A 27691-nucleotide genomic window follows, 5' to 3' on the forward strand; every position below is an offset into this window, starting at 1 on the left:
GAAAAGGTGGCCTAGTTTCTGAACCTGTAGCCAAACCCAGTGGGTTCAGGTCTTGAAATCTCCAGAGAACTGCATGTAAGGATGTCTGTTGCACACTCCAGAGCCTAGGTGGGCTCAGGTGGAAACAGTCCCAGTCCCAGACACAACCAGGACCCTTTTGAACTCAATAGGCTCTATTCCATGACTGTTTAGACTAAGTGCTCTTAATGAGGTTTGGGTTTTTGTTGGGTTTATTTTGGGGGAAGATAAGTTATTGTTTAGTGAATCCTCTAAATGTTGGCCATTTAAGTTGTTGTTGATTTTTTGCTAGTCAAAGTCATTCAAGCTAGTCAGGATATGTCTTTGCACAAAGCTGTGAATATGTCCATGAGATGAGTCCTTAGAAATGGAATTCCAGGGTATGATGTATTCAAGTCTTTGGTCACTCTATCCCTCTGCTCTAGAAGCCAGTCCCCTCTTGTCCCTCTGAGCCATGAAGCATCCCTTCCTCTGAGAGCCTTCAGTCCCTCCCCAGCACAGAAGTGCTTCTACCGCCGGGTCCCTATGCTCTGCTGTCTCCCTAGCCCCAGGAGTGGTTTGTGCCTCCTCCTCTGCAAAGAAGCCATTGGCTGCTCAGGAACTAGCAAATAAGCAAATAGGCCCTTTATCTTTCCTTCCTTCCTTCCTTTTTTCCTTCCTTCCTTTTAGCAATTTAAAGCCTTTATTGTTTTAGAGCACACATTTTTTAAGTAATTATTTAAATTAATATGTTCATAAAAGAAAAACTGAAAGAGGATAACAATAAAAATCGCTTGTAATCCTTGTCTAACTTGATTATTCTGTGACGACTGATTTAGAAACTGCTTTTTTCTCTCCTCTTAACTATATGTTGTAAGCTTTTTTTTCTACGTGATTAGATAGTCTGAGAAAGAGTGATTTTATTGGCTGCCTAGTACTCATGGTATGGATGGACCATCATTTATTTAATCAGGCTCCTATTGTTGCACACTATTGAACTTTTAACCAATTTAGAGTTGCTTTGGTAGAGGAATTAACCGCAGCAACGGAATCCAAAGGGCTCTATAATTTACGTCAAAGGCAGAGGAAAAGCATACCTCTCCAAGCTGTTCTGCCACTGGAGGGACCAACAGTAACTTTGTTCAAAGCACTGGTGAGGACAAATGGTATTTTTGTTGTTTCTACCCCCAAGAAAGTCCTTGAAGCCTGACCTTCCTGTGGCTGATGGCACTCTCACAGCTTGCACTGGCCTGCAAACTTTAACCCTTCAGCAGAGGCTACATTTGGCAGCTCAGAGAAGCAGTCCATTGTAGGGCCATCTTTTTTCTCCTCCCCAGGCATACATGATGCTGGGATAGGCTAGCATTCATCATAGCCAATTCGTCAGCTCCATTAAGCAAATATCTCTTCTGTTGCAACTGTGCTAAATGTTAGAAAACATTAAAAAAAACAAAACTACAGACCTTGCACAAATTAACCTATGAGAAAACTGTAACTTGTAAGCATTTGGAAAGTTGGAACTTTCTACCTTTCTTACATTATTTTGTAAGAAACAATCATGTATAAACCATGATCATAAGCATGGAAAATATATTATTGCGTTGGGGCTAGGCAAGGCTGGGAGTAAATACAAAAACATCAAAATATTAACATTGTTGCCTTTGAACATTAAAAATGAATATTGCCTTTTCTTTCTTCATACTTTTATGCCAAGTTTTCAAATTTTTTCAGTGATCAGGGGGGAAATCAGCAAAACATGCACTTTTTATTTTTTTTAAATATATTTTATTGATTTTTTACAGAGAAGAAAGGAGAGGGATAGAGAGTTAGAAACATCGATGAGAGAGAAATATCGATATGCTGCCTCCTGCACACCCCCTACTGGGGATGTGCCCGCAACCAAGGTACATGCCCTTGACCAGAATCGAACCTGGGACCCTTCAGTCTGCAGGCCGACGCTCTACCCACTGAGCCAAACCGGTTACGGCGACAAAACATGCACTTTTTAAACGATTCAATGTCTAGATAGGAACTCCATTCTGCTCACTGAAGCCTAGAAAGAAAAGCAAGTTTCAAGTCTTAGTCCTGACTGTCTTAGGAGCTCCCCTAGAGCTAGAAGCATAACTTCCCTCACCCTGACTTTCCAGAGCTGCATGTTCAAGAGGCTATAGCAACAACAGTAATAACAACAAGCGATGTGTTATGGTCAGGGTGGGCCAGTCGCTTGATGGAGCTGAGTATCTACCCAGGCCTGTTGGGTCCCCCAGTGTATGGGGCTCCTTCTTAGAGGATGAACACAGAACCACTAAACCCATGCAGCAGGCTGAGCACTGGGCCCCAAGACACTGCCATTTTAGTGATAAGCTTCCTAAATTGCTAAACTGTCTCAAAACGCAGTCGTCTTGGGGATACAACCACCACACATCATAAAACAAACCTTTTTATCCGACCTTCTTTAATAATCTGCTGAAACAGAGGGATTTCTACGGGGCAGTTCCTGTTGGGGCTCTGCTATGAGTTCATTGTAAGCAACTCTCCGTAACCCACAGTGAGAAATTGGTCCGGTCAAAGAAATTCTGTAAAAGAAACCACCATCCTGAAACCAAGCTTCTGCCCTGACAATTGATCAACTTCAAAGGCAATTCTAAGGTTTTATTTTATTTCTTCCTTCCTTCCATTTATGGTTGAATGGGCTATCTTGTGCCCTTTCTTTAAATGTCAAAGTTCAGAGCACAGAGGCATCCTAACTTGGGGTACCAAGCAGCATATAAAAATGACATATTTTGGTGCTCTTTCAGTTTCACCCTTTGATCCCAATAGAGTTTCTACCTTTTAATTCTAAGCCCATTCCTCTCCCTTCCCCCGCCCCTCCAACCCCCTTCTCATTTCTTTTTACTCCAGAGTCTTCTTGGGTGGTCTGCTCAATTTAGACCAGATGCATGTTATGGTCAGTGAAAAGGTCCGAATCCCAAAGACACCACCACCAGCTGGGGACACCAGACAAGTTCCTTAACCTCTCCGAGGCTTGGGGTTTTTTTAGTCAGTAAATGAGTTTAATTATGGAGGCAAATGCACCTAGCAGAGTACTTTGCCTATAGTAGGTGCCCCATAAGTGTTTAGTTGTTTTCTTTTGTTGCTGCCTCTGTGCTCTCCGTGTTTGAAGAACCTTTTCCAACCAGAGGGACTTTCCTCCAATCAGAGCTTCCCATAGTTCTACCTTAGTTCAGACCATGGGACAGGAAGTCTAATGAGGTTGATGCTTCCTCACTGAGCAAGCGAGTATACTGACCTCACCCTTCCTCAGTCCTGGCTGCTCCCCAGCCTCACAGCAGGGCAGCAGGAAGCCTGGCCTTCAAGGAAGACGCATGGCCATGGCTCCTTTCAGAATTCTTGGGTTTGCATTGCCTGAGCAGCCCTCTGGAAATTTGAGCATTTTGTTCCAAATGCAGAAGACGCTGCAATAGAAATCTAAGCAACTCAGCACCCTGACTTGCTTTGGAAAATGCAGGATTTGCTATCTCATCAGGGCACATGGAGCTGGGAAGCCCCATGCTACAGTCAGTCTTTATAAACCAGGATTATTTGCCCAAGTGATTCTCAAACTGTGGGTCATGGTGATTACCTGGAGGGGTTGTTAAAACAGCTCCAGGAGTTGTGGTTGGGTATACCTAGGGTGGAGCCTGAGAATTTGCATTTCTAACTGTCTCCCAGATGATGCTAATGCTGCAGATCCTGGAACCTGACTTTGGGAACCCCTGAGTTAGCTCATTATTGTTCCCATTATTGTTCTCTCCCTTCTTAGCCATTAACTTTCCATAGGGTTTCATTAACTCTTTCATCTCAAAGCTTCCACTGTCAAGGAGAAGTCTTAGGAATATGATTTTCATTTGAAGGCCTAGGGACTAATACCCAAAGGTCAGATGCCATCCCGAGCCTCAGCCTGCCCGTTCACCACCTTGAGCCCTGGGAGTCACAGCCAGGTGCCTCCATGCAGCCCCAGGTGGATTCCTCCTAAGCTGCTCTCAGATGTGAAACTGCTGAACTCTCCCAGCAAATTGTGTGTGTGTGTGTGTGTGTGTGTGTGTGTGTGTGTGTGTAAGGGGGGAGGGGGTATGAACGTTAGCTTCCGCCAAACTTAAAACTTGAATAATACCTTTGCAGGGGACACTGGTGAGAGGTTGAACATAGAATTCTTTTGCTGTATAGACTCTGGGCAAAATTCCGTTTGGAATGGATTTATTTTTATTTAATTACTTGATCCAGTTCAGTGTGTGTGAAAAGCACGGATTTTTTTTTTTCTGGGACATCTTTTTTGTTCTGTATTGATCTATTATTACTTCTTCCTACAAAAATAATGCTCTTCCACCCCCTCCCAACCCCCAAGCCCTGCACTCACACTGCCTTCCCAGCCCCTGGCACACGCGGTGCCGCGGAAGCTGGGAAATGCGCCCCGAACGCCTGCGGGCGGCGAACCTGGCGGCCCCGGGCAGCTCGCCCGCCCCGCGTCGCCCGCCCGCGCCCGGCCACCTCCGCGGCTCCTTTGTTAGGGACGCCCGCGCCGAGCGGCGTTTGCCGGCCCCCCGGGAGCGCGCGGGCCCCACTCCTGACTTCTTAGAGCCCCTAAGGACTTGTCAGCAGAGAGGCTCCAGCAGAGAGGCTAAATTACGCCCCTGGGGACTTTTTAAGGAAAATCCTAAATTTCATTTAGGCTGCTCGTGGGACACGCGATTGCACAGCCGGCGGAGGCGCGCCTCTCCGCGCCGGCTCTGTGCACCCCAGGCTGCGGGAACCCCGTCCCTCTCGGACGGCCCTCCCGGGGTCTAGTGGACGCCGCTCTCCCCCCACCTCTCGGGTCCCCACCGCCCCGCACCGTCTCCTCCCGCTCCCAGCCCTTCCGTTTCTTTCCACGGCCTTCCCCTCCCCACCCCCTGCCGTCTCCCTCCCCTCGCTCGGGCTGGAAGAAAAGTCGGTAATAAGAAACCAGTTCGGTGTCAGTGGGAGAGAGGGGGGCGATCACCCCAGAGATACACGGCCACGGAGAGAGAACTCATTTTGTGTAAAGAGGGCCTCGAGTCGCCAGGGAATTCCTGGATTGTCTCAGGCTGTCGTGTGTGATGTCCATCACGCCGTGCGAACACCATCTGCTCGGTATTATGCTCGCAGTTGCCAGGCTACCTGCTGTAGCAGTAACACTTGACTGCCTGGCTCCGCTCGCCGCGCCGGCCGCGCGGGCGGGGCGGGGGGGAGGGGCGGGCCTGATTAAGCCATCTGCGGGCGGCGGGCGGGGCGGCGGCGCGCCGCGGGCCGGGCTTGCGCACCGGGCGGACACCACCATCTGCTGGGCCATCGGCAGAACAGCAGCTGTGCCTTGTGTGTCGTCCCCCTCCCCCGCCCGCCAGGACCGCCTGGAAAAGGCTGAAGCCCTGGGCGTCCATCCTCAAGCCAGTTCGCCACCAAGTGCCATCGTCCCAGTCGCATCAGCCTTTTGTGAGCCCCCGGCTCAGGAGCCAGCAGTCTTTGGCTCACCGCCAGCCTCCCTGGCCCCGCTCACCCAAACACGAGGCGTGTTCTTGAAAACACTTCAGAGGAAGAAAGCTTCCCTGCGCACAGGTTTATAAATAAACAGCTGGCTGCTCTTGGGAGATATTTTTACCACAGCTGTCTTTTGAAGGAGAAAACTGCCTCTTCGGGAGAGGTGGGGTGTGTTTTTTTACACCTCCTACCTCTCCCCGGCCCTTAGAAAATAGCTAAGATCTTTTCCCTGCGGGAGAAAAGATATGGAAAACAGCTTCACTGGTTTTTATTGCCCCTCCCCCCCCCCCTTATTTTACGGAAGAGTGAAAGGTTTGGGGAGTAATGAAGATCAATGTCACCATTTGGATTGCTGGCAGGGAGAGACTGAATGAGGGAGGTCGTTTGGTGGGGGGATGGGGTGGAGAGCAAGCCCCGTAATTAAAACTAAAAATACTGCATCATTTGGCTTCAAGGCATGACAGTCCTGGTGAGGAAAGCTCCGCCTGGTTTTCTCTAACTGCGCACACACTGTGTGTCCACCTTAGAAACAAGAGCGGTGGCATGAAGTCCTGAAATGTGACAGGCGATTGCTCACCAAGCCCTCTTAGCCTGGAGGTTAAAAGCCACCATGTAATATGAAACAGTTAATGGCCTCAGCCAGCTCACTGTGTAAGGTGAGTCACTTGGTGAGTCTTCTCGCTCTGCAATGCACACCTGAGTCTGGCCAGCCCCTGAATGCAGCAGAGCTGGTTGGGAGAGTCTTAAAGCGGTAATTACCTAGGTCCACAAGGCTTCGTTGGGAAGGCAAGCCTTTAAAAATGCAGATAGCCCTCCTGCCTCTCGGTCTTCAGGCCTTCAGCGAGAAACCTGAAGACAAAATTTTGGGGAGGGAATCATTTAGGGAAATATATAATCCTGGGGAGTAATAACCTAACTATTCTTTTGAAAAGGGTTTTTTTCCCCACTCTGCTTTTTAGAAAAAACAAATTTTTTATTGATTGATTTTTAGTGAGAGAGAGAAACATCAGTTTGTTGTTGCACTTATTTATGCATTCATTGGTTGCTTCTTGTATGTGCCCTGACCCGGGAATCAAACCCACAACCTTGGCATGTCCAGATGATGCTCTAACCAACTGTGGCCAGGGCCCCCACTGTGCTTCCGAAGTATGTATTTTTGGCACCGGGAGACAGGGGCCAAAAGTAGTTGGATGTATCAGCGTCATCCTCACCGTGGCTAGGCTGAGAAAGCAACAAGTCACTACGTACCACTTCTGAGCATGCGCCCCAGCTTCCCGGGCAGGTCACAGGACAAGAATATCTCAAAGTGTGCAAAAATAAACAGGGCCTGCCCAGACCAGCCCTCTCATAAAATCAAGCTGAAGAAAACTTTATCTTCCCTTGGGTCTCATTTTCTTGCCAACTCTCTCCTCTTTATCAAAACTGGGAAATAAATATAGTGAAATACACGGGGGGGGGAGGGGGGGCGCGGGTAAGCCCCATATATCTGTATTTTTGCTGATTGGTTAACTGTCCTTCAGTGTGAATTTGTTTAAGTGTTAAGTAGTCATTTAGCCCTTTGTTTCTAAAGGTGGGAAGAAATAGCTTTAGCTACGGGAAGAGCTTAGAAAGCAGGTAGTAAACATTGGGAGCAAAGGAAAGTCAAATATCTTGGTCCCTTCAGGAGTCAAGTAAACCGGTAGCGTGAAGGTTCCTGGCATTTTTTAGTATAAGGTCTTTTTAACATAGAGTCGCATCGTCCTCTGCCTAATCATTGTCTGTGTACAGACAAAATACAGAAAGGCAAATTTTATTAACTTCAGCCGTGACACTTGCATTCAAACAATAGAACACAGGACGCTTCTGGGAGACACGCTGTCTGTTTTGTCTGCAGGCAGCTCTTAAGTGCATGCGTGGCAGCGTGGACCTGTGGCCTGGGAAAGGCCTGTGCTAGTGGAAACAATATGCGCTCAGACTCAGGAGCGGTGTTCTGGTTCTGCTTCTTCCATTGATTAACCGTGTGACCTGGGCCACTGCACTAACTAACCAGAGCTTCCTGGGTTCGTATTTCCCAGGTGAGCGGAGTAATGGAGTTTTGTTTTATTTTGTTTTGTTGGTTGTTTGGGTGGTAGAGTCGGGATTAATTACTAGAAACTTGAATGAACTGAAAGGAACATTTCTGCGGAACATTCAGACAATACTTGCCATTCCCAGGTGTGCCTGGTAGAATGAACAGGAAAGGCAGTGTCTGCAAACTGAATGTTTTGGTCTTACACCGACACTTCCAGTGAGCATTTTCCCCACTCGTCTACACTGTCAGCTGTTACAGACTTCCCCACTCAGCACGATCTCAAGTAGTAGCTTGCACTGTGTGTGAATAGGTCTCTACCCCTTTACTTCCTATCCCTTAAGGATCAATGCTCAAAAGTTGCCATCATTTGAATGACCGGCACATAATTATAGATACCCAATTCAAACCCCCCCCCCCCCCGCCTTTAAATTATCCCAGACATGTGAGACTCATCTGTTTTTGAAGATGTTGGGAGATTATGTGTCTTTGGGCAGTGTGACAGGTTTCCACTTCGCACCATCGACAACTCTCACTAACAGGATTTTTTTTTTTTTACATTTATCGAAGCTTTCAGATGTCACAATTATAGTTGGCCCTTGAGCAACACAAATTTGAACCGCACAGGTCCACTTATACACAGTTTATTTTCTTTTTTTTCTTTATTGATTAAGATATTATATATGTGTCCTTATCCCCCCCCCCCATTGCCCTCCTACCCTCCCACTCATGCCCTCACCCCCCTGGTGTCTGGGTCCATTGGTTATGCTTAGTTGATCTCTCCCCTTTCCCCCCACCCTCCCCTGCCTTCCCTCTGAGGTTTGACGGTTTGATCAATGCTTCTCTGTCTCTGGATCTATTTTTGTTCATCAGTTTATGTTGTTCATTATATTCCACAAATGAGTGAGATCATGTGATATTTATCTTTTTCTGAATGACTTATTTCACTTAGCATAATGCTCTCCAGGTCCATCCATGCTGTTGCAAATGGTAGGAGTTCCTTCCTTTTTACAGCAGCATAGTATTCCATTGTGTAGAGGTACCACAGTTTTCTAATCCATTCATCTACTGATGGGCACTTAGGCTGTTTCCAAATCTTAGCTATGGTGAATTGTGCTGCTATGAACATAGGGGTGCATATATCCTTTCTGATTGGTGTTTCTGGTTTCTTGGGATATATTCCTAGAAGTGGGATCACTGGGTCAAATGGGAGTTCCATTTTTAGTTTTCTGAGGAAACTCCATACTGTCTTCCACAGTGGCTGCACCAGTCTGCATTCCCACCAGCAGTGAAGGGGGTTCCTTTTTCTCCGCATCCTCACCAGCACTTGTCGTTTGTTGATTTGTTAATGATAGCCATTCTGACAGATGTGAGATGGTACCTTATTGTCGTTTTGATTTGCATCGCTCGGATGATTAGTGACTTTGAGCATGTTTTCACATGTCTCTTGGCCTTCTGGATATCCTCTTTCGAAAAGTATCTATTTAGGTCCGTTGCCCATTTTTTAATTGGGTTGTTTATCTTCCTTTTGTTAAGTTATACACAGGTTATTTTCAATAAATATACAGTTGGCCTTCTGTATCCCAGATTTTGTATCTGCCAATTCAGCCAACTGCGGGTAGAAAACAGTATTTTCAGTCCACAGTTGGGAATTTGTGGATATGGAGGGCCAACAGTATGCATTGATCTACACCATTTAGATAAGGGACTTGAGCAGCCACGGATTCAGTATCCATGAGAGGGCCTAGAACCAATTCCCCGTGCCTTCTGGGGGAGGACTATAAAGTTTTGGGGGAGTCAGTAATTATACACGGATTTTCAACTGCACAGGGGTCAGCATCCCAACCCCACGTCGTTCAGGGCTTGTCTGTGATCAGAACTCCATCAAACAGCAGATCTGTCAACTAGTAAATGGCAGCAAACTTCTGTGAATGCCTTTCATCCTACCTAAGAAGTTCCTTTTGGCCAGGTAGGCAGTAAGGAGTAAGAGGTAAACTCAGGCTGTCTCCTTCAAGACCTAAGGTAGGCCCCGCCTAAGGGTTTGTTTCCTTTCCTTTGGGGAAACAGAATGTTAGCTGGAAACCCAGTCCTTGTCCCTTCGTCAGTCCCGTCCAAAGCAGATGGGACTTGGTCTCAGATCCCCAGAGCCATGCTCTGTGACTGTGCCCCTGGAGCCTCTGCAGCTCCACTGTGATAAGGCCACCTCTGCGGCCTACTGTACTGTTTGTATCAAAACATAATGTGGGCCACTCGGGACCCCTTGGGTCAGAGCCCCTGCCCCCTGCCCTCCCCCATGCTTCCCTTCAAATGTGCAATCACTGAATCGGCCTCTCTGTCCTCCTAGGAGCAGCACCCAGTTGGGCTTCCCCGGACCACGGGCCCCATGCAGTCCTCCGTGCCCCCAGGCTCAGGTGGCATGGTCTCCGGCGCCAGCCCCTCGGGTCCGGGCTTCCTGGGCAGCCAGCCCCAGGCGGCCATCATGAAGCAGATGCTCATTGATCAGCGGGCCCAGTTGATGGAGCAGCAGAAGCAACAGTTCCTGCGGGAGCAAAGGCAGCAGCAGCAGCAGCAGCAACAGCAGCAGCAGCAGATCCTTGCTGAGCAGGTAACGTGCCCGTGGTGTCCGAGCAAGCGTTTGTTCAGCCCCTGGGGTCCGGGAGGGAGGTACGGGCAGGTCCTTCTTCAGGATGTTCGCAGTCTCCCGGGTTCACAGGAGAACCTGCAGAATTTAGACCTTTCCGTTAGTTAGACCTTTCCTTAGAGTAAATTAGTTTGTTCTGAAAAGAGAGGCTTCAGCTATCCATTTGAAAGCCCATGTGCCAGAGATGTGTCTTCCATTGGAGTCTGACTCCTTTTCTTTGGGTTTCTGGTGCAGGGGTTGGTATAATCAGCATGCAGGTGGGAGGGCTGGCTCCCATTCTTCACAAGCTCTAATATTTCTAGCAATAGGAAAAAGAAAAAGGATTCAGAGAACCTTGTCTCTTAAAAGAAAGTGTGGGGAGGAGGGATTGAATCGGTCATGAACAATGGAACAGGAACAATAGCAGAATGAAAGGGCCCACGGAACTACCTGGAAGCCTGAACTTGAGGTCACAGAAAGGGGGCAGATTTAAGAAAACTCCCAACAGCTTTGAAAACAGCTCAAGAAATCTTTAAGTTCAAGGCAGGCCTGACACAAAGCTCTTCCTTAGGCATCTTTGTCCACCTTCCCCATGTGACTCCTCCAGCTCTGAAGGAGAGCCTTCCCTGCGGGCTGCTCCTGTCTGCTTCAGTGTGGTTCTTTGCTGGGGGGGGGGGGGGGGGGGGGGAGGGTTGGTGATGCTCATGACTAATTTCGTACTATCCCAGGAAAGGCCTTCCACAAGAGATCCTTAGATGGCTCCTATGGGGTCTATACAGGGCATCCCACTTTTTTTTTTTTTTAATCCTCACACAAGGATATATTTTCCATTGAGTTTTTAGAGAGAGTGGAAGAGAGGGAGGTGAGGGAGAGAGAGAACCATCGATGTGAGAGAGACACTTCAATTGGTTGCCTCCTGCACACGCCTATACTGGGGCTGGGGAACCTGCAACCAAGGTATGTGCCCTTGACTGGGAATCGAACCCCTGACCTGATGCTCACGCGTCTGAGAGCTGACGCTCTAACCACTGAGCAAACCATCCAGGGCAGGGCATCTCACTTTTATTATAGGAGATGTGAGGATGTCATCTAAGGCTCAAGGCCCAACAGAGCTCTGCCTCAGAGTGACCCTTCTGGAAGGTTCCTAATAGGATAAGAATTGTAGAAATTTATCAAGCATCCTCCACCCCCTACTGTGTAGGACACAGACATGTTAAGATCTCTACTAACCAAGAGCAGCAGTTCAAAGAAATACCCGTCATCCCCCAAATAGAAAAATTGTACTGTCGAGCACAGTTCACCTAGGTTCCATTTTTTTGCTTTTGTTCCTGAACAGCTGTGTAATTATCTCCCTTTTCAGCAAGGTCAGTCAGCCGCCTGGCAGCTCTTGTACAAACAAACCTCTATCCCTCTCACCCTGCAGAAGGTGTGTGACAGGGAACCGTGCGAATGTCTCTCAGGCAGTGATAAATGGAGCTGCTCAGGGGAAGCTGGGCTTTGTAAATCCTCTCCCCAGCCAATCCCAGGAAGTTTCAGGTGTGCCTGATACTTTGAGTGATGGCTTTCAATATGTGTGCTGTGACCATGCAGAGCTCGGCTGTGCCAGCCCAGGGGTGTGCCCACCTGCTGAGGTCAGCCAACCCTGGAAACGGGGAGGAGGCAGAGGAATAGGAGAAGAGAGGCCACAGGGTGACACCCACAGACTAGGAGGTGAGAGTGTAGGGCAGTGGTTCTCAACCTTCTGGCCCTTTAAATACAGTTCCTCTTGTTGTGACCCAACCATAAAATTATTTTCATTGCTACTTCATAACTGTAATGTTGCTACTGTTATGAATCATAATGTAAATATCTGATATGCAGGGTGGTCTTTTGCGACCCCTGTGAAAGGGTCGTTCGACCGCCAAAGGGCTCGCGACCCACAGGTTGAGAACCGCTGATGTAGGGTTCACCCAGGACATGGAGAGATACGAGGCTCCTTGGAAAAGACAAGGAAATGAGAATTAAAAAATGAGGATAATTCCTTGCTGATTGTGTGGACCAAGAGATGGTGAGGGACCAATGGAAGAACAACTCACTCAAGGTCAGAAAGTGTCCAGTCTTTGGCCTGTGGCAGGGTTTCATCTGCCAGGGTAGGTTTTAATAAGTTCCCAGCCTTCCTCGTGTCGCTCTTTTAAGGACTGCATGGGATAATGTGTGTAAAAGTCTTCGGAAACTACACAAATGTATATGGGGCCCTGGCACATGACCCTGATGTCACAGAAGAGCCGCACATGCCAGCCATCCTGTGGGACTGGCCCAGAAATGAAACCGAGAGAAAACTCAGGGCACTGTGGCACCTTACCTGCACCTGCAGGCGTGCTTCTCGACGCGGGCTGTCTCGGGGTCTGCAAGGGGTGGGCCGTCAGCTCTGTGTTTTGAAAGTGAATGTTGCCATATCCAGGCCAAGACGTTTTTCTCAGTCTTTGCTGCAGCCAAGTGTCCCTAATACTTTCCATTTTGTAAACAGCATATTGGGGACACCTGGCTTTCCTATAAGGACAGGCGATGGGAAACAGAAGGACTTGCAGTCTTGCTTATCATGGGGAACTTTAAAATCATTCTCAGTGGTCTAGCTGTTTGGGCTCAGTGGGTAGAGCATTGGCCTATGGACTGAAAGGTCCCGGGTTCAATTCTGGTCAAGGCCATGCGCCTGGGTTTCGGGCTTGATCTCCAGTAGGGGGCCTGCAGGAGGCAGCCAATCAATGATTCTCTCTCATCATTGATGTTTCTATCTCTCTCTCCCTCTCCCTTCCTTTCTGAAATCAATAAAAATGTATTTTTTAAAAATCATTCTCAGTGGACTTAGAAACCAGAACAGAGCAGATTGAAAGCAGAGACGGAGTGACATGAAATGCCCTCCTCTCAGAGCGTGCAGGCCGTGTTGCCATTCCTGCATTCCCGAAAGTTCCGCAGAACCTAGAATTTCCTATCTGAAAGAAACATTAGAGATCATCGAGTGCCTTCATTTTAGGTTTAAGGAAACAGCAGCCAGGGAGCTGAGGTGACTTATCTGAGATCACAGGGTTAGAGAGAGGCGGAGCTGAGCTTGGAGCCCCGCCCCATCCCAGCACAGGCTACCCCACTGTGTATTGGGTTGTAAGTAGAACAGTAAGTGGGGAATTTGGCTGAGGAGAAGCTTTTATGAGCTCATCTTACTTTCAAGAATGCCCTTATTTCGCTGCCTAAAAGATTAGCACAGTTGCTTGTCTACACAATTAATTAATTTTAACAGTTTGTGCAAAACACCAAGGTAGGCACCGCGGGACGGGGTACACAGGGCAGAGGCTGTTCTTTCCTTTGGTTGCCAGGGTGCTGTCTGGCCTTGTTGGGAAACGAGAAAAAGGAATGACAGAGCTGCCCAAGAAGAAAAACAAGAGAAAAAATAGAAATAAACACATGTGTTAAGAAGTAGTCAGTGTGCGTTGTTTTCATAATGAACACGCTACAGAGCAGGGCCGTAGCTGTATGTTCTTTGTAGCCCTTCAGATGAAAGGTGCCGAGTGAATATTAGCTGCAGACGGAGGTTAAATGACATGCCGAGGTCACGCAGCTACTTGACGGCAGGCTGAGAACTAAGACCCCTCTCCCTGCTCCCTCCTCCTCTTATTTCTCTCCCTTTTCCCATACAGCACGGTAATGATCACAGTGGCCCTGCCAGAATATGGGTAATAGCGCGGGCAAAGCAGGCTCCTGTGAGTGGGAGAAGACAGTCTAGCACTAGCACGCGAGCCTCTCGGCTCCGGGTCCATGTGGAGCCCCGCATGGTTTCCTTGAGGCAGTGAATGCTGGGCAGTTGACTTGTGGGGATGGATTTTATAGGCAGGGTGGCCTCGTGGGAATGAGATTAGCCTTGTTCAGGGCCCCTAAGAACCCCATCTTCCAAGCCCCGCAGCGTCTATTTAGGTCATTCAAAATGAGTCGCTTGTCCCTTTGAGCTCGGTCCCCACACAGCTAAGGAAAACCCGCAGGCTGATGATGGAAAGTCAAAGCCGCTTGGCTCACGTGCGGCCTCCTGAGCCAGCACGTCCACACAAGAGGCACCGACAAGGGTGTTCGCAGCAGCAGTATTTGGGACAGCCCCAAACTGGAGCTGCCCTAAATGACCATCGGTAGGAGAACTGGTAAATTCATTGTCATGTTAATAGGATGGACCACTTCTCAACTGTGAGAATGAATAGACCACAGCTACATGCATCCCATGCCTCAATCGCCCAAAGGTAATGACCACAAGAAACCAGGCACCAAAGCCAGACACAAATACATTGTATATGTAAATCCATAAAACCAAGTACAAAAGCAGACATAACTGATCTGAGTTGTCAGGTTCGGGCAGGGGTTCCCCGGGGTCAGATGAAGGGTAATGACCGGCAAGCCCCATATCCTGGCAGTGTTTTGTGTCTTGATCTAGATCAGCGGTTCTCAACCTGTGGGTTGCGACCTCTTTGGGGGTCGAACGACACTTTCACAGGGGTTGCCTAAGATCATCGGAAAACACATATATAATTACATATTGTTTTTGTGATTAATCACTGTGCTTTAATTATGTTCAATTTGTAACAATGAAAATACATCCTGCATATCAGATATTTACATTATGATTCATAACAGTAGCAAAATTACAGTTATGAAGTAGCAACGAAAATAATTTTATGGTTGGGGGTCACCACAACATGAGGAACTGTATTAAAGGGTCGCGGCATTAGGAAGGTTGAGTACCACTGATCTAGATGCTGGTTACCAGGAGTGTGTTCATTTGTGAAAACTCACCAAACTGTACACATCTGCTTTCTGCACTTGCCTGTACGCATGTTATTCTTCAAGACAAAGTTTAGTTTTGGAAAGAACCCTGCCTTCCTCAGAACGGCAGGCTATTTAATGGCGTGCTCTGTCCCCACCTCACCTCCACCCTTCTTGTCCTGTGTTCCAGCAGCTGCAGCAGTCACATGTACCCCGGCAGCACCTCCAGCCTCAGCGGAATCCATACCCTGTGCAGCAGGTCAATCAGTTTCAAGGTGAGGCCCGCGTAACCAGTAACATTGCCTTGTGGGCTATGTTTGTGTCAGGTAATATTACAAACTAGCGGCCTGGTGCACGGATTTATGCACATTGAATGGAAATTAATTAGAAGAAATATTTTAGAGGCCGGGGAGGGACCGCAGGAGGTTGGCTCCAGGGTGTGTCTGGCCCATCTCGCCCAGTCCCAATCAGCCAGACCCCAGCAGCAAGCTAACCTACTGGTCAGAACATCAGCACCCTGCCAGTCAGTGCACGTCATAGCAACTGGTCAAATGGTCGAATGAACAGTCGGACACTTAGCATATTAGGCTTTTATTATATTGGATATTTAAGAACTGAGAATACCAACCAATCAAAAGCATTCTGGGGACCCCTTGCTGTTCCAGGCAACCTTGTGGTCACTGGGCTCCAGAGAGATCCTGGTGGGCTCAGGGAGGGGTCAGGGTGGCTGTGGGGGGCTGAAGCAGCTGTTCTTTGCCAAAGGTACAAGAAGTATTTCAATAGTTCAACAACCAGTAAGAACATACTGGTGCCGGTTGGCCCAATATTGGCTTTGTTAAAGTCCAGGTCATCATCTCAGTGACCACAGTGGGGGAAATCTTGTACCACATTTTTCTTTGCTAATTTCAGCAGGTCAGCTGGTCAAAGCCCTCACCTCCAGCAGCCGAAGTAGAAGATTCAGGCTTGCAGCAACCACTAATCGCTACTGCATATAGAAATAAATAATGCCTTGAGGATAGTTGGACCATCTTGATCCTGCTGCCCTTTGCAGAAATCCCAAATCTTGGCCCCCTTAGCAATGGGCGTACCATATGCCATTGTTTCACAAAGTAGAAGGTCCACTCAAGTTTCATCCTTTCCATGTCCAATAAAGAGAGCCCCTGAGGTTCTTGTGTGGGGTGGAGGATGAGCCTGAGGACCCTCCCCAGTCTACCCACGGGAGTTTTTAGGGGGTTCCAGGAGTCCCCTAACAGTAGAAACCCTAATCGCCATCCCCTTCACTTTTTGTGGGACCTAGATCAATGCATCCTAACATCTCACGGGTTACCCATCCCTTTGTGAATCTGTCAGGAGCTATGAAACCCCTTGCACAGAAATATGCTCATACAAAAATATATACGGCCTTCAAGTAGCATTTCACAAGTGTTACTGCCCTTCATGAACTGTGGGTGAAAAATTCATGATCTAGGCTAACACTTTTCAGTCTTTGGATTGCAACACACAAACAGGTTGTGAAGACAATTGAACGAGCCACAACCAACATTTTTTCAATGCAATATAATAGAGAAGAAACTGTCAGGGGGTATCATCCTAAGGGAACCGTTTGTTCCTGTTATAAGACCACCCGTGTACATTCTGGGTCATGCACTGTGAGGTGTGGGTTAGAGAAAAGCCGCCGACGCTCACAGCCAGAGCCCACGAAGAGGGCCTGTGAGCATGCTGACCGGAGTAGCTGCCGTTCCCTCCACTGGACACAGGGAAGGGCGAGAGGGCCTGGGCTGTGCACAGGTGTTCTATGCACTAAATTAGTGCCAGAATTCTTTGAAGAATTGCTTCTCACTTGGTCCTGGGTGGGAAGGAGTGGAAAATAGTTATGGATACGTGGGTAGTCTTTGGTGCAGACACAGGCCCTCCTCTATCCCTGTAGTTCTCACAGTTCCCCTGCATCAGAATCCCCAGCAGAGCTTGTTAAAACACAGACAGCCCACCACCCACTCAGAGTTCCTCATTCGGGAGGCCTGCAGTGGGACCTGAGAATTTACATTTTAACAAGTTCCCAGGAGTTGCTGCTGCTGGCCGGAGGACCATACTTTGAGAACTGGAGCTTTATATTATGAACTTATTAAAAACATTAAATTGGGCAAACCTGGCATCATGTCCATTGGGGTTTCTAGGTTCATAACTCATTATTTTTTGGAATGAAGTGACCCACCCAAAGTTAACCATCCCTGTCTATTAGAAATTATTCTGAATGCTTTGGTTCCAATTTAAAAGTTCTACTTCTTGAATTTTTCTAAAACCTCAAAACATAGGTAATCAACCTAAAAATTCAGCTACACTTAAGTTAAACAACCCAGTGGATTCCTGAGATATATATATATCTATATATATATCTTCAGTATTCTCATGTATGTACTCACACCCTAGATATCATAATGTTATATATATCTTGGAAAATAGCAAATTGGTAGATAAGAAATATTGTCCTTGGAGAGAAATTCTGTGTGAGAACCTACACATCTCAAAGGTTTTAATGACTATCTTTCTCTTATTGAGTTCTGTGTCTCTGGGCAATGTTACATGATATGAGGAAATGTTTATTCTTCACAAATACAGGCATCTTGTGAGTGAACATAGAAGATAGACCTTTTAGGAAAAAATGTCATATTATCCTTTCTATTAGAATATGGAAGGTTGTCTTTGACATCATGATGTTAACCAGTAGACAGAAAATTAATTTCATTATAGTGTCTCACAGTATGATTTGTTTTAAACAAAAAAGAAGAAGAAAAAGTAGTAATCAGATAAAGGCAAGTTAATTCTTTGTATGCACCTGATTTTATATATATATATATATATATATATATATATATATATATATATATATGGAAAACTAATGAAAGCATAAAACTAGATTAATAAAATGCTTTTTGATTTTCTTGAAAATATGGTGCTGATTGCTGATTTTAAAATGCCCTTTTTTTCCATAAGAATTACGCTTAGATAGTGTAGCCACTTACACTAAGTAAAAATAAAGGTTCGCTTGGGTTAATCTTTTAATACCTTTTAAAAAGCATTGCAGCACTTCTGCCCACTTAATAAAGGAACCTATTTCTAATTCCAAAACTTAGTCCAGACAATATCCAGTCCCTCAACATGTCCATTATAAACATACAACAAAAATTTCCAAAATATTAAAGTCTTGTTATCTATTTCCAGCAGCCTGTCTGTGTAATTTGGGTCTATCTGATCAATCTCTGAGTCAGCATATTTTTCCTTTAAATTTTTAAATAAGCAACTCAATAACCCATTTCACCACAGTTGATCAGATTGGCCACAAAGTCGATATAAATTTAGTCGTTAAGGTCACAAAACTTCATAACAAGATTACAAGTTGCACTGTATACTAACATCCAGTATTTAATCAGGAACTTTTGATTTTTTTTAATCACTTAGATATAATTAAGCTTAAAACAAACAGATGGAAACATTTCTAAGGATCGCCCCCCGATCTTTCAGGTTTCCCCACAGTAAACTTCATTTTTCACTGCAGAATGATATTGATCTCAAGCCTCAAAAACGTCATACTCAAAATTCCTGTAATTTTCTTTCTTAAAGAGAAAAATAATATATGGAGACATATTTGCTTTCCAGAAATCAATACCCCCATCAGGAAGACAAAAACACACTTCAGTTATCTGCCAAGGTGCCAGGCTTAACAAGGTTATACTATTCTCATCTGGTTTCTCATCTCAGTTCCAGGGAGGAGCAAATTTGCTTATAATATCGATTGGCTCCCATGCTGCATCTTTTTTAAATGTCCAGGAAGAAAAAACTATTTTTCTTTGTCTCTTAGACTTAATCATTAGCTAGAGACATAGCACAATCCATTGTGTGTGCCTCCTAGTCCTTTACAGCATTGACTGTGGCTCAAAGGGTGACATTTCTATTCTCCTGGCTGGTTTGGAGTCTTCCTGGGAACAGGTAAAGAAGTCCCCACTCACATGCCCAATTAGAGGGGAGTGACACGGGGTGTTCATACTCCAGCCAACTTTTAAACAGCTTCGTCACAACTCTGTTAGCGTTCGGCCGAGAGCCACAGGCGCTGCCGATTTCAAGGAGTGGACTTCGCTGGAAAGATCCGTAAAGTTCATTGCCAAGTAGCCAGTAGCAGGATGATATTTGTTTCCTAGCTCAGGAAGCTGGCCAGTTTGCACTGACATGTTATAACTCAGAATCTGGAGCACGTGGAAATCTACAGAGTGGGTCCAAAAAAACATCCAGTCTGTCGCAATAGCTTCTGAGCAGAAGCAACGGCCTTTAACCTCTCAAGTCCTGCTCATGTCTCCAGGGAAATTAGTCTAATGGTCTTCACTGATAGTATTCTCTACTGAACCACGTTCCACTTCACAATTAGAATACACACAGCCATCGCCATTTCTTAGTTTAGCCTAAGAGGTGAATTCCCTCTCAACCTCCAGGAAAAATGGTATCGAATTGGTTGAGGATGGCATCCTATCAAGAAGTGTAAGAAATAATTTGCTTCTGAAATGTGGACAAAAACATCAGGGTACTCAAGTGAAAAAGTCAACTACAGACGCGTGTGTACAGTGTGACCCCAATTTGTGCAAGTGTGTCTGTTTTTATATAAATAGTAGTGAGCCGTGGTCAACTCTGGAGGGTGGGAACTTGGGGGACTTGAATTTTCATCTTTGTGCTTTTCAACACTTTCCAAATTTTGCACCATCAGCGTATGTTCTAAGCAGAAAAACAATACTTGTTTCTATTAGGGGTGTATCATCAGAGTAGACCCTTTCATACGGAAGCATTCTGTGTCTCCCAGAGAAAATCCCACACCTGGTACAGTACACGGCTTACCAAGAAGAGTGAGTGCTGTGTGTCCTCTTTCCCTGCAGGCTCTCCGCAGGACATGGCGGCTGTGAGAAGCCAGGCAGCCCTCCAGAGCATGCGGACGTCACGGTTGATGGCACAGAACGCAGGCATGATGGGTATGGGGCCCTCCCAGAACCCAGGGACAATGGCCACGGCCGCTGCCCAGTCTGAGATGGGACTGTCCCCTTACAACACCACACCTACCAGCCAACCAGGAATGTACAATATGAGCCCAGGAATGACCCAGATGTTGCAGCACCCGAACCAAAGTGGCATGAGCATCGCGCACAACCAAGCCCAGGGGCCGCCGAGGCAACCCGCCTCCGGGCAAGGGGTGGGGATGGTGAGTGGGTTTGGTCAGAGCATGCTGGTGAACTCAGCCATGAGCCAGCAGCACCAGCAGATGAAAGGGCCAGTGGGCCAGGCCCTGCCCAGGCCCCAAGGCCCGCCAAGGCTGCAGAGCATTATGGGAACGGTCCAGCAGGGAGCCCAGGGCTGGCAGCAGAGGAGCTTACAGGGGATGCCTGGGAGGACTAGTGGAGAATTAGGGTCATTCAGCAACGGGGCCAGCTACTCGCTTCAAGCCGGCCAGCCGAGGCTGACCAAGCAACACTTCCCGCAGGGACTGAGCCAGGTCGTGGACGCTAACACGGGTGCCATGAGAACCCTCAACCCGGCTGCCATGGGTCGGCAAATGATGCCACCGCTCCCGGGGCAGCAAGGGACCAGCCAGGCCAGGCCGATGGTCATGTCTGGCCTGAGCCAGGGCGTCCCCGGCATGCCAGTGTTCAGCCAGCCCCCAGCCCAGCAGATGCCCAGTGGCAGCTTTGCTCCCAGCGGCCAGAGCCAAGCCTATGAGCGGACTGCCCCTCAGGACATGCCCTACAGTTACAGCGGGGAAGCAGCCGGGGCCTCCTTCCCGGGCCTCTCGGACAGTGCCGACCTCGTGGACTCCATCATCAAAGGTGGGCCGGGGGACGAGTGGATGCAGGAGCTCGATGAGTTGTTTGGAAACCCCTAGTCAGGAGGGGGCCCAACGGGCAAAAGAAACAGGATGTGGGCCCATCCTGGTTTTTTGGTTTTTTGACCCACGTAAACTGAGCAAAACTGCAGCTGGCTGAGCGTGGAAGATCCAGGTGCCAGTCCACAGCCCCGCAGGGCCTCCTTCCACCTGATTTTCTCACAGCAGCCAAGACAAGACCAGGCAGAGCCCTGCTGCAAGAGAGGGAGCCACACCAGAGGCAGGTCGGGGAGGCGACCCTGAGCCCCCTGCACCGCACTCCCTGCTCCGGCCCAGACGGACTGCTGCCCACGGCCCGGCATCCGTCAGCCCCTCCTGGCCCGGGTGCGGAGCCTGCAGCTTTGGAGACACAAGAGATGGAGCCTTGGGCAGGAGGAGCCCCACAGAGGCTGCTGGGTGGTTGCACAGGTCAGACATGTGCTGAGCTCTGGCTGGAAAGAGACCTCAGGCTCCCAGACCTGCGCCTGGCTGTGGAGGGCAGACACAGAACAGTGGGACGCGGCAGGGAGAGCCCAGAGGCTCCTGCAGGCCTGCCTCCTGCCCGCGATGACCCTCGGGAATGCCAGGCGTTGCCCTTCGCTGCCTCAGCAGGACAGCCAGTGAGCTGGGAGGAGGGTCGGCCCCGTGGTCCCTGGGGCAGCCCGCTGCTGGTGACCGGGTGGCCATCACTCCCGGTAGTTGGGCTGGAGCCTCCTGGGAGCCCAGAACGACAGCGACACATCCAGGCAGTTCCCAGCCATTACCGGCGCCGCAGGGCGGGGAAACCCTGAGGACACTGTCCTGCCCCGTGACCGCCTCCCTCCCCCACCCCACCGTCGTCCCTCCTGTGTCCACCCCAGCGTCCTCCCAGGAAGTAATGACATGTTTGTCTCTAGGGAGCTTGGGCAGAGTCAAAATAAATGCAAGATCTTAGGTCTGAAATGCCAAGGCGACCCTGGCGTGTTCTTTCTCTACCGCGTGTGGAGTTGAGGGGATAGTCTGCCCTGAACTGAGCAGGCTCCGGGTGGGCTCACACACACCGCACCTGACACCTCCGGTGCACCCAGGAGGACGGCCCGGAGGGCTCCCATGCGGGAAAATCCAGGGGCGATGCGCTAAGATCGGCCTTACCCCTAACCCCTACTCACCAGAAAGACAAATCTAAACCACTGAGAGAGGAGGCGCTGAAAATTCAATTACTCCACCTTACATGTTTTGCTGACATAAAGGAGAAAGATATGGTTCCTCCCATTTGGGCAGTCACCCACTTCAGAAGTCCTGTACAGTTGTTCTCTGTGTAATTCACTCAAAGCTGCCCTAACTGAAGCCTGTCTGCATTGTCAGGCTTGGCTCTTATTTACAAGGACTTGTGTGTAAGTCCTCGCCCTCCCCCACCCCCCACCCCCGTCCCGTTGTGGAGGCCATGTGGCGTAACTGTTGTCCTGAGTGAGAGTGACGTGCGCTTTTCTCCTCCCACCCCCTCTCTCTGTGTCCGAAAGGCTGGCTCCCTTTCGAGCAACTCATCACACCTGAGCCCCCGCTGAGGCCCATGGGAACTGGACTGGCAGCCCTGGGGGAAGGTCCTGAGAAAGGAGTCAGAATGGAAAGCTGGGGGCAGAGGATATAGAGCGGCCTTGACTTGCTCTCCAGGTCCTAGAGCTATAGATGCATCCAGCGAGGGCCAGGATGGAGACAGAGGTGGCCAGGTGGGCCGGAGCCCAGGCAGGGGCTGTGCTGTCTCTGGGAAGAGGTGTTAGCAGGGTGACCGTGAACACCTGCATGGGGACAGACAACACCAGGGAACTCCTGAGTGGAAACAGATGAAAACCAAAAAAAAAAATAATAAGCAAACAAGAAGACAGAATATATAATTGCCTTTTTCTGAAAGGTACAGGAAGTAAATATATAAGCAATGATGAGAAGCTGGAGGCGGCTGATGGAGGCGCGGCTCCATTCCCTTTTAAAAGCTTCCTCCAAATGCCCAGTCCTGGGACCAACTAACTAGAGAGGTAGATTTTAATAACGTTGTTCTGTTTTTGTTTTTACTACGGTGCTGATGTATATGTAATGTCTAAAGAAGTTATTTGTAAATAATTTTTACAATACTGCAGATATCACTGGGTCTACTATCTGTAAAAAATATACATATAAATATATATATATACTGTTTGTTTAAAATAGAGTATTTTTATTTCATCCCTTAACTCATCATCACAGCAGTGGTATTGCACTTCAGATGACATCTAATTACTAATTTGTACTGTATGACCTATGGCAACTTGCTCCATTTTATTCAGATTTTTCTAGTTTTCTCTTTTTACTTTGTACATTGAGCATTGCTTATTTCCTCTTAAGAAATGTACAGAACTCTGAAATGTAGAAATGAAGTGATGTTGACATACCACTTTTAAAGAAAAAAAAACAAATAAAAGATTGTTATCTGAATCAACCCAAAGTATAGTCTATTTTTGGATTGTCACTGGATCCCCAACCTTAATTAAGCTGATATATTATGCCTGGCTTGTAATTGATTAACTGCAGTTCTTGTCTCAAAATTTTGATATCATTATTTAAACATTTATGTAATAGTACAGAGCAATCAGTCACTTGCAGCCTTTTTAATTCAACCGCACAGCTAAAGCTTTCTAAATCTGTCCTCCGGGGGAGGAGGCAAAGGAGGCAGAGGAGCGTCAACTTTGAAAGGAACCAGGTGAAGTCCATTTGTGGATTTAGCACCGTAACAGTTCAAATCCACCTGGGACATTCAGAGGACGTGGAAAATGATAGTAAAAATTACATTTTAAAAAAAGTAAGAAAACTCAAGGAATATATTGGAGGGAAAGTAAGAAAGGGATTTTAGGCCCACTAGAGTGGACACTGTCCACCCATGTGCATGCGGCAGACACACACACTGTTTGCCTTATGTCTACCGCACAGCTGTACCTCTTGGAGGACTCCCTGAGCCAGGGCCTGGCTTAGCCTGCACCCACCTGCAAAGAGTTAACGTGCTTAAACTGCTCCAAGGACAGGTGAGAGCCCAGTTCACTTCCTGCACAAACCCAGAAATAGGACTTATGTTCCAGAGCTCCCCCTGCAGGATCAAGCAGAGGCTGGGACTTTGCCTAAAGTTGCCTCCTTATGGGGCTTCTTGCCCTGTTTCCCCAATTCCCTTTCTGTTCCCCACCCCAGGAGCCCTTTGTTCACAGTTCGCACACATGTGACTCCATCCCTTGGATTTCAGAAGACCTGGCCTAAGGCCACTTGGGGAGAGTCAAAAGTAGATCCGAAACAAAAGTGAACTTTAATGTATGGAGGCTGCAGGAGAAGAGGCCAGTCCTACCCACCGTGGGCTATGGTTCCAGACTGGCTGGCAAATTGCACCATGTGACACTAGGTAACATGAAAGCGAAAAATTAGCAGGATGGGGGGAGGGGCTAACAGGGAGCTCTGAGAAGGGTTGAGCACTCCTAGTTCGGATTAAAACCACACCTTTGTGCCCGGCCAGTGTGGCTCAGTGATTGACCGTTGACCTGTGAACTAGGAGATTCACCTTTCCATTCCCGGTCAGGGCATATGCCCAGGTTTGCAGGCTCAATCCCCAGAAGGGGGCGTGCAGGAGGCAGCCAACCAATGATTCTCTCTCATCATTGATGTTTCTGTCTCCCCCTCCCTTTCTCTCTGAAATCAATAAAAATATTTTTTAAACCACACCTTTGTACTAGTATTTAAGTGAAAACGTGTTCTGCACTGGATGAATGGAATAGGTCTCTCCTTTAAAACAAGTTCTTATATGTAATCCTATTGGCCTTTCTAAAATTCCAGTTCAGTGACTGAGGGAAGAAGGTGGGAGAGTGTTGGGAAGCATGAAACTTGGTTGGGAAGTTTGTAAGGGGGACACTCTGATAAAGGGGAGTGTGTGGAAGGCCGCCTGCCCTGTTTATCAGAATTCCGACTTAGGGGAGACATAGGGGAGTGACGAAGGCAGCTCCCCTAATTATTTCTTGACCTTTCCAAACAAGCCTGTGCACGTGCAGACCCCCGGGTGTTTACTGGAATCCTTATGCTTAGTCCCTGGATGCCCCTGCCTAGAGGACAATGTAAACACGTGTCCTCCCAAGATTACTCACCTACTGATTGTATCTAAAGATAAAAGCTGCAATAAAAAGCTAACAAGTCAGGCAATCGAGGCTGCTCTGGCCACTAGAGCCAGGAGCCCCTTAGCCCTCTCTTTCACAGTCAAACTGTGTCTGAGTAACCTGTTCATCCATCATTCAGGGGCTGCTGGTCAGCCCCACAGGAGAGCATGACGTCTATCACTGCAGAGACGTCTATCCGGGCAGAGAAGTCAATAAGCATCTACCCCGGTGAGAAAGATGTATTTTTGTTGCTGAAAATTAAGGAACATTCAGAAGCACTGGATGAGCCATTTCTGCCTCTGGCCATTTTTTTCAAGGAAGACTGGAGAAAAAGAGGTGGAAAACAAATAACCTGATACTTTTCCTTATGAATGACTTTGTTGGTTACACCCCACCTCCTCCAATTCTGCAAAGTGTGGAGGGAAAACACCTGGTTGTATAACCAGACCTTTATCTTTTTTTTTTAAACACGTTAAGCGCCCAGCCTGTTTTGTCTTCCAGATGGAAAGTATAGTGTCAGTCACCAGTGACTGGGCGCTTAACGTGTTAATACATTTTTATTGATTTCAGAGAAAAGGGGAGAGGGAGAAAGAGATAGAAACATCAATGATGAGAGAGAATCATTGATCAGTTGCCTCCTGCACACCCCCTACTGGGGATCCAACCCGCAACCTGGGCATGTGCCCTGGCCAGGATTCAAACCATGACCTCCTGCTTCATAGGTTGAAGCTCAACCACTGAGCCACACCAGCAGGCCAGACCTTTATCTTTTTATTTTATTTTCCTCTTTTCACTTTGGTTTTCTCCTCTAATCTCTTTTCCTTTTGGTTTTAAGTTCTAAGGACATTAGCTTTCCATTCTGGTGTCTTCTGGGTGAGCTACCACAGACACCTGTCTTTTTCATGCAACAGGTGGAGGTAACTACGGCAGTGTTCACACACGTAGGGCTCACGTGTCCCTGCCTCTCCCAGGACAGCTGGCTCTATGGATGCCACAGATTCCAAATCAGACATACAGCTACTAAGAGCTACCTGCTTTAAGGATTTGACTTTGCTTAGATTTTTAAACTTTTTTTGAATACTTTTCAAAAAATCAGAAAAAAATGATACAATGAATAACTATATACACTTACCAACTCGATTCAATAATTAACACATTGCCAAATCACATACTTATTTTGTAGAACCATTTCAAAGTAAGTTACACACACTCCAGCCAGTTCACCCCGCCACTGCTCAGCTTGCAGCTCCAAAGAATCAGGTGTTCTCTCCCCTAGCCACGCTATCAGTATCACACCTCACCTAATTAACATCCATTCCCTAATAGCATCTCATTTTCACTCCATATTCAAATTGTCCCAATTGCCTCCCAGATGTCTTCCGTGCTGTTTTATTCTAACCAGAATTTTTTCTTGTTGTTAATCCTCATTCAAGGATATTTTTTCTATTGATTTTTAGAGAGAGTGGAAGGGAGGGCAGGGGGTGAAAGAGACACATCGATTGGTTGCCTCCTGCATGCACCCTGACCCGAGGGTTGAACCAGCAACCTAGATACATGCTTTTGACCAGGAATCGAACCCAAGACCCTCCAGTGTGCAGGCTGGCGCTCTAACCATTAAGCACACCAGCCAGGGCCTGAGGATTTGATTGAGGATCCTACATTGCCATTTGGTTTTTATTCTCTTTAGACTCTTTTAAGGCAGAAAAGTTCTTCTCCATCTCTTTTGTTCATAATATTGACTTCTTAAAATAATAAACTGATTTTTACACATAAAAATCAATTTAACTAATATGCAAAAAATATATATGTAACTGTCAAAGAGATGGGAAATTCCCATCTCTCCAGCCAGTGCGTTTGCTCCCTGTAGCCCAATTTGTAGGAATTAAAATGATCAAGAGGTTGCCTTGGTGACAACAGAATTAGAACAAAGGAAATAAATTCTGTCGTACAGATGTTTAAAGATGCAAAACTCCGATATCATGGTACACCCATCTTCTTTTTCCACGTGCTGTTTAACCAAACTCTGTGTGTGTTTATAATTTAAATAGCTTCAATTTAGATGCAAAAATAGAAGTTGTTTAAAAATCCTCAAATATAAGATTTGAAGAATTGTATTTTCCCCACTTCCAAGGGAGTAATTGTGCTTTAGGGTCAAATATTTGCATTCTCTTCCTTGTCTTCAGTGTATAAGACAATTAAAACGTCACAATACAAGTCACCATAACTGATCAGAATACTAAAAAGTAAAAGGCCCCAGGATTATAGCATTTTAGAGCATCAGCCCCATTTTACCTGTGAGAACACTGGGGCAGAGAGCCATGAAGCCAGCAGGCTCAGAGCAGGAGCGGCGTTGCCGACTCTGAGCTCTCCCCGCCTTACTGCTCTGCCTCTGCTGAGGTCCTCGGGAGTCTAACAGCGAATGCAGGGGTGGGAGGTGGAGGGGACAGGCTTGGAGCCAGATATCTCTATCCCCAGACCAAAATGTTCTTGGCGTACTTTGGATAGTTGGTACTTGTGTTTGGGGTGTAAGAAGTTGTTTTCTCCCCTCCTATTCTAGAAACACTGGTGCTTAAATACTTTTATTTCTTTTTCTATTCTTCATGACCTTTGTAACTTCCTTTGTACACACAAAAGAGGGAAGTTCTGATAAACAGCTCCTTGAATATCCACACCAGATTCAAGGCGTCCAG

The 27691-nt window shown here is 47.3% G+C and overlaps 1 protein-coding gene across 1 annotated transcript in view; it reads left to right on the plus strand.

Moving 5' to 3' along the window:
* The window catches only part of MAML3 (mastermind like transcriptional coactivator 3), a 388367-nt gene extending 365679 nt beyond the window's left edge, over window positions 1-22688 (plus strand). The window contains exons 3-5 of the mRNA XM_081093490.1: window positions 9921-10181; window positions 15163-15247; window positions 19889-22688. Coding sequence (XP_080949616.1) covers window positions 9921-10181; window positions 15163-15247; window positions 19889-20886 — 1344 coding nt within the window. The 3' untranslated portion in view covers window positions 20887-22688. The remainder of the gene's footprint in view (window positions 1-9920; window positions 10182-15162; window positions 15248-19888) is intronic.
* Window positions 22689-27691: the final 5003 nt, after the last annotated feature.

Source organism: Myotis nattereri (genome assembly GCF_964212035.1).
Source record: "Myotis nattereri genome assembly, chromosome: 5".
Lineage (NCBI taxonomy): Eukaryota > Metazoa > Chordata > Mammalia > Chiroptera > Vespertilionidae > Myotis > Myotis nattereri.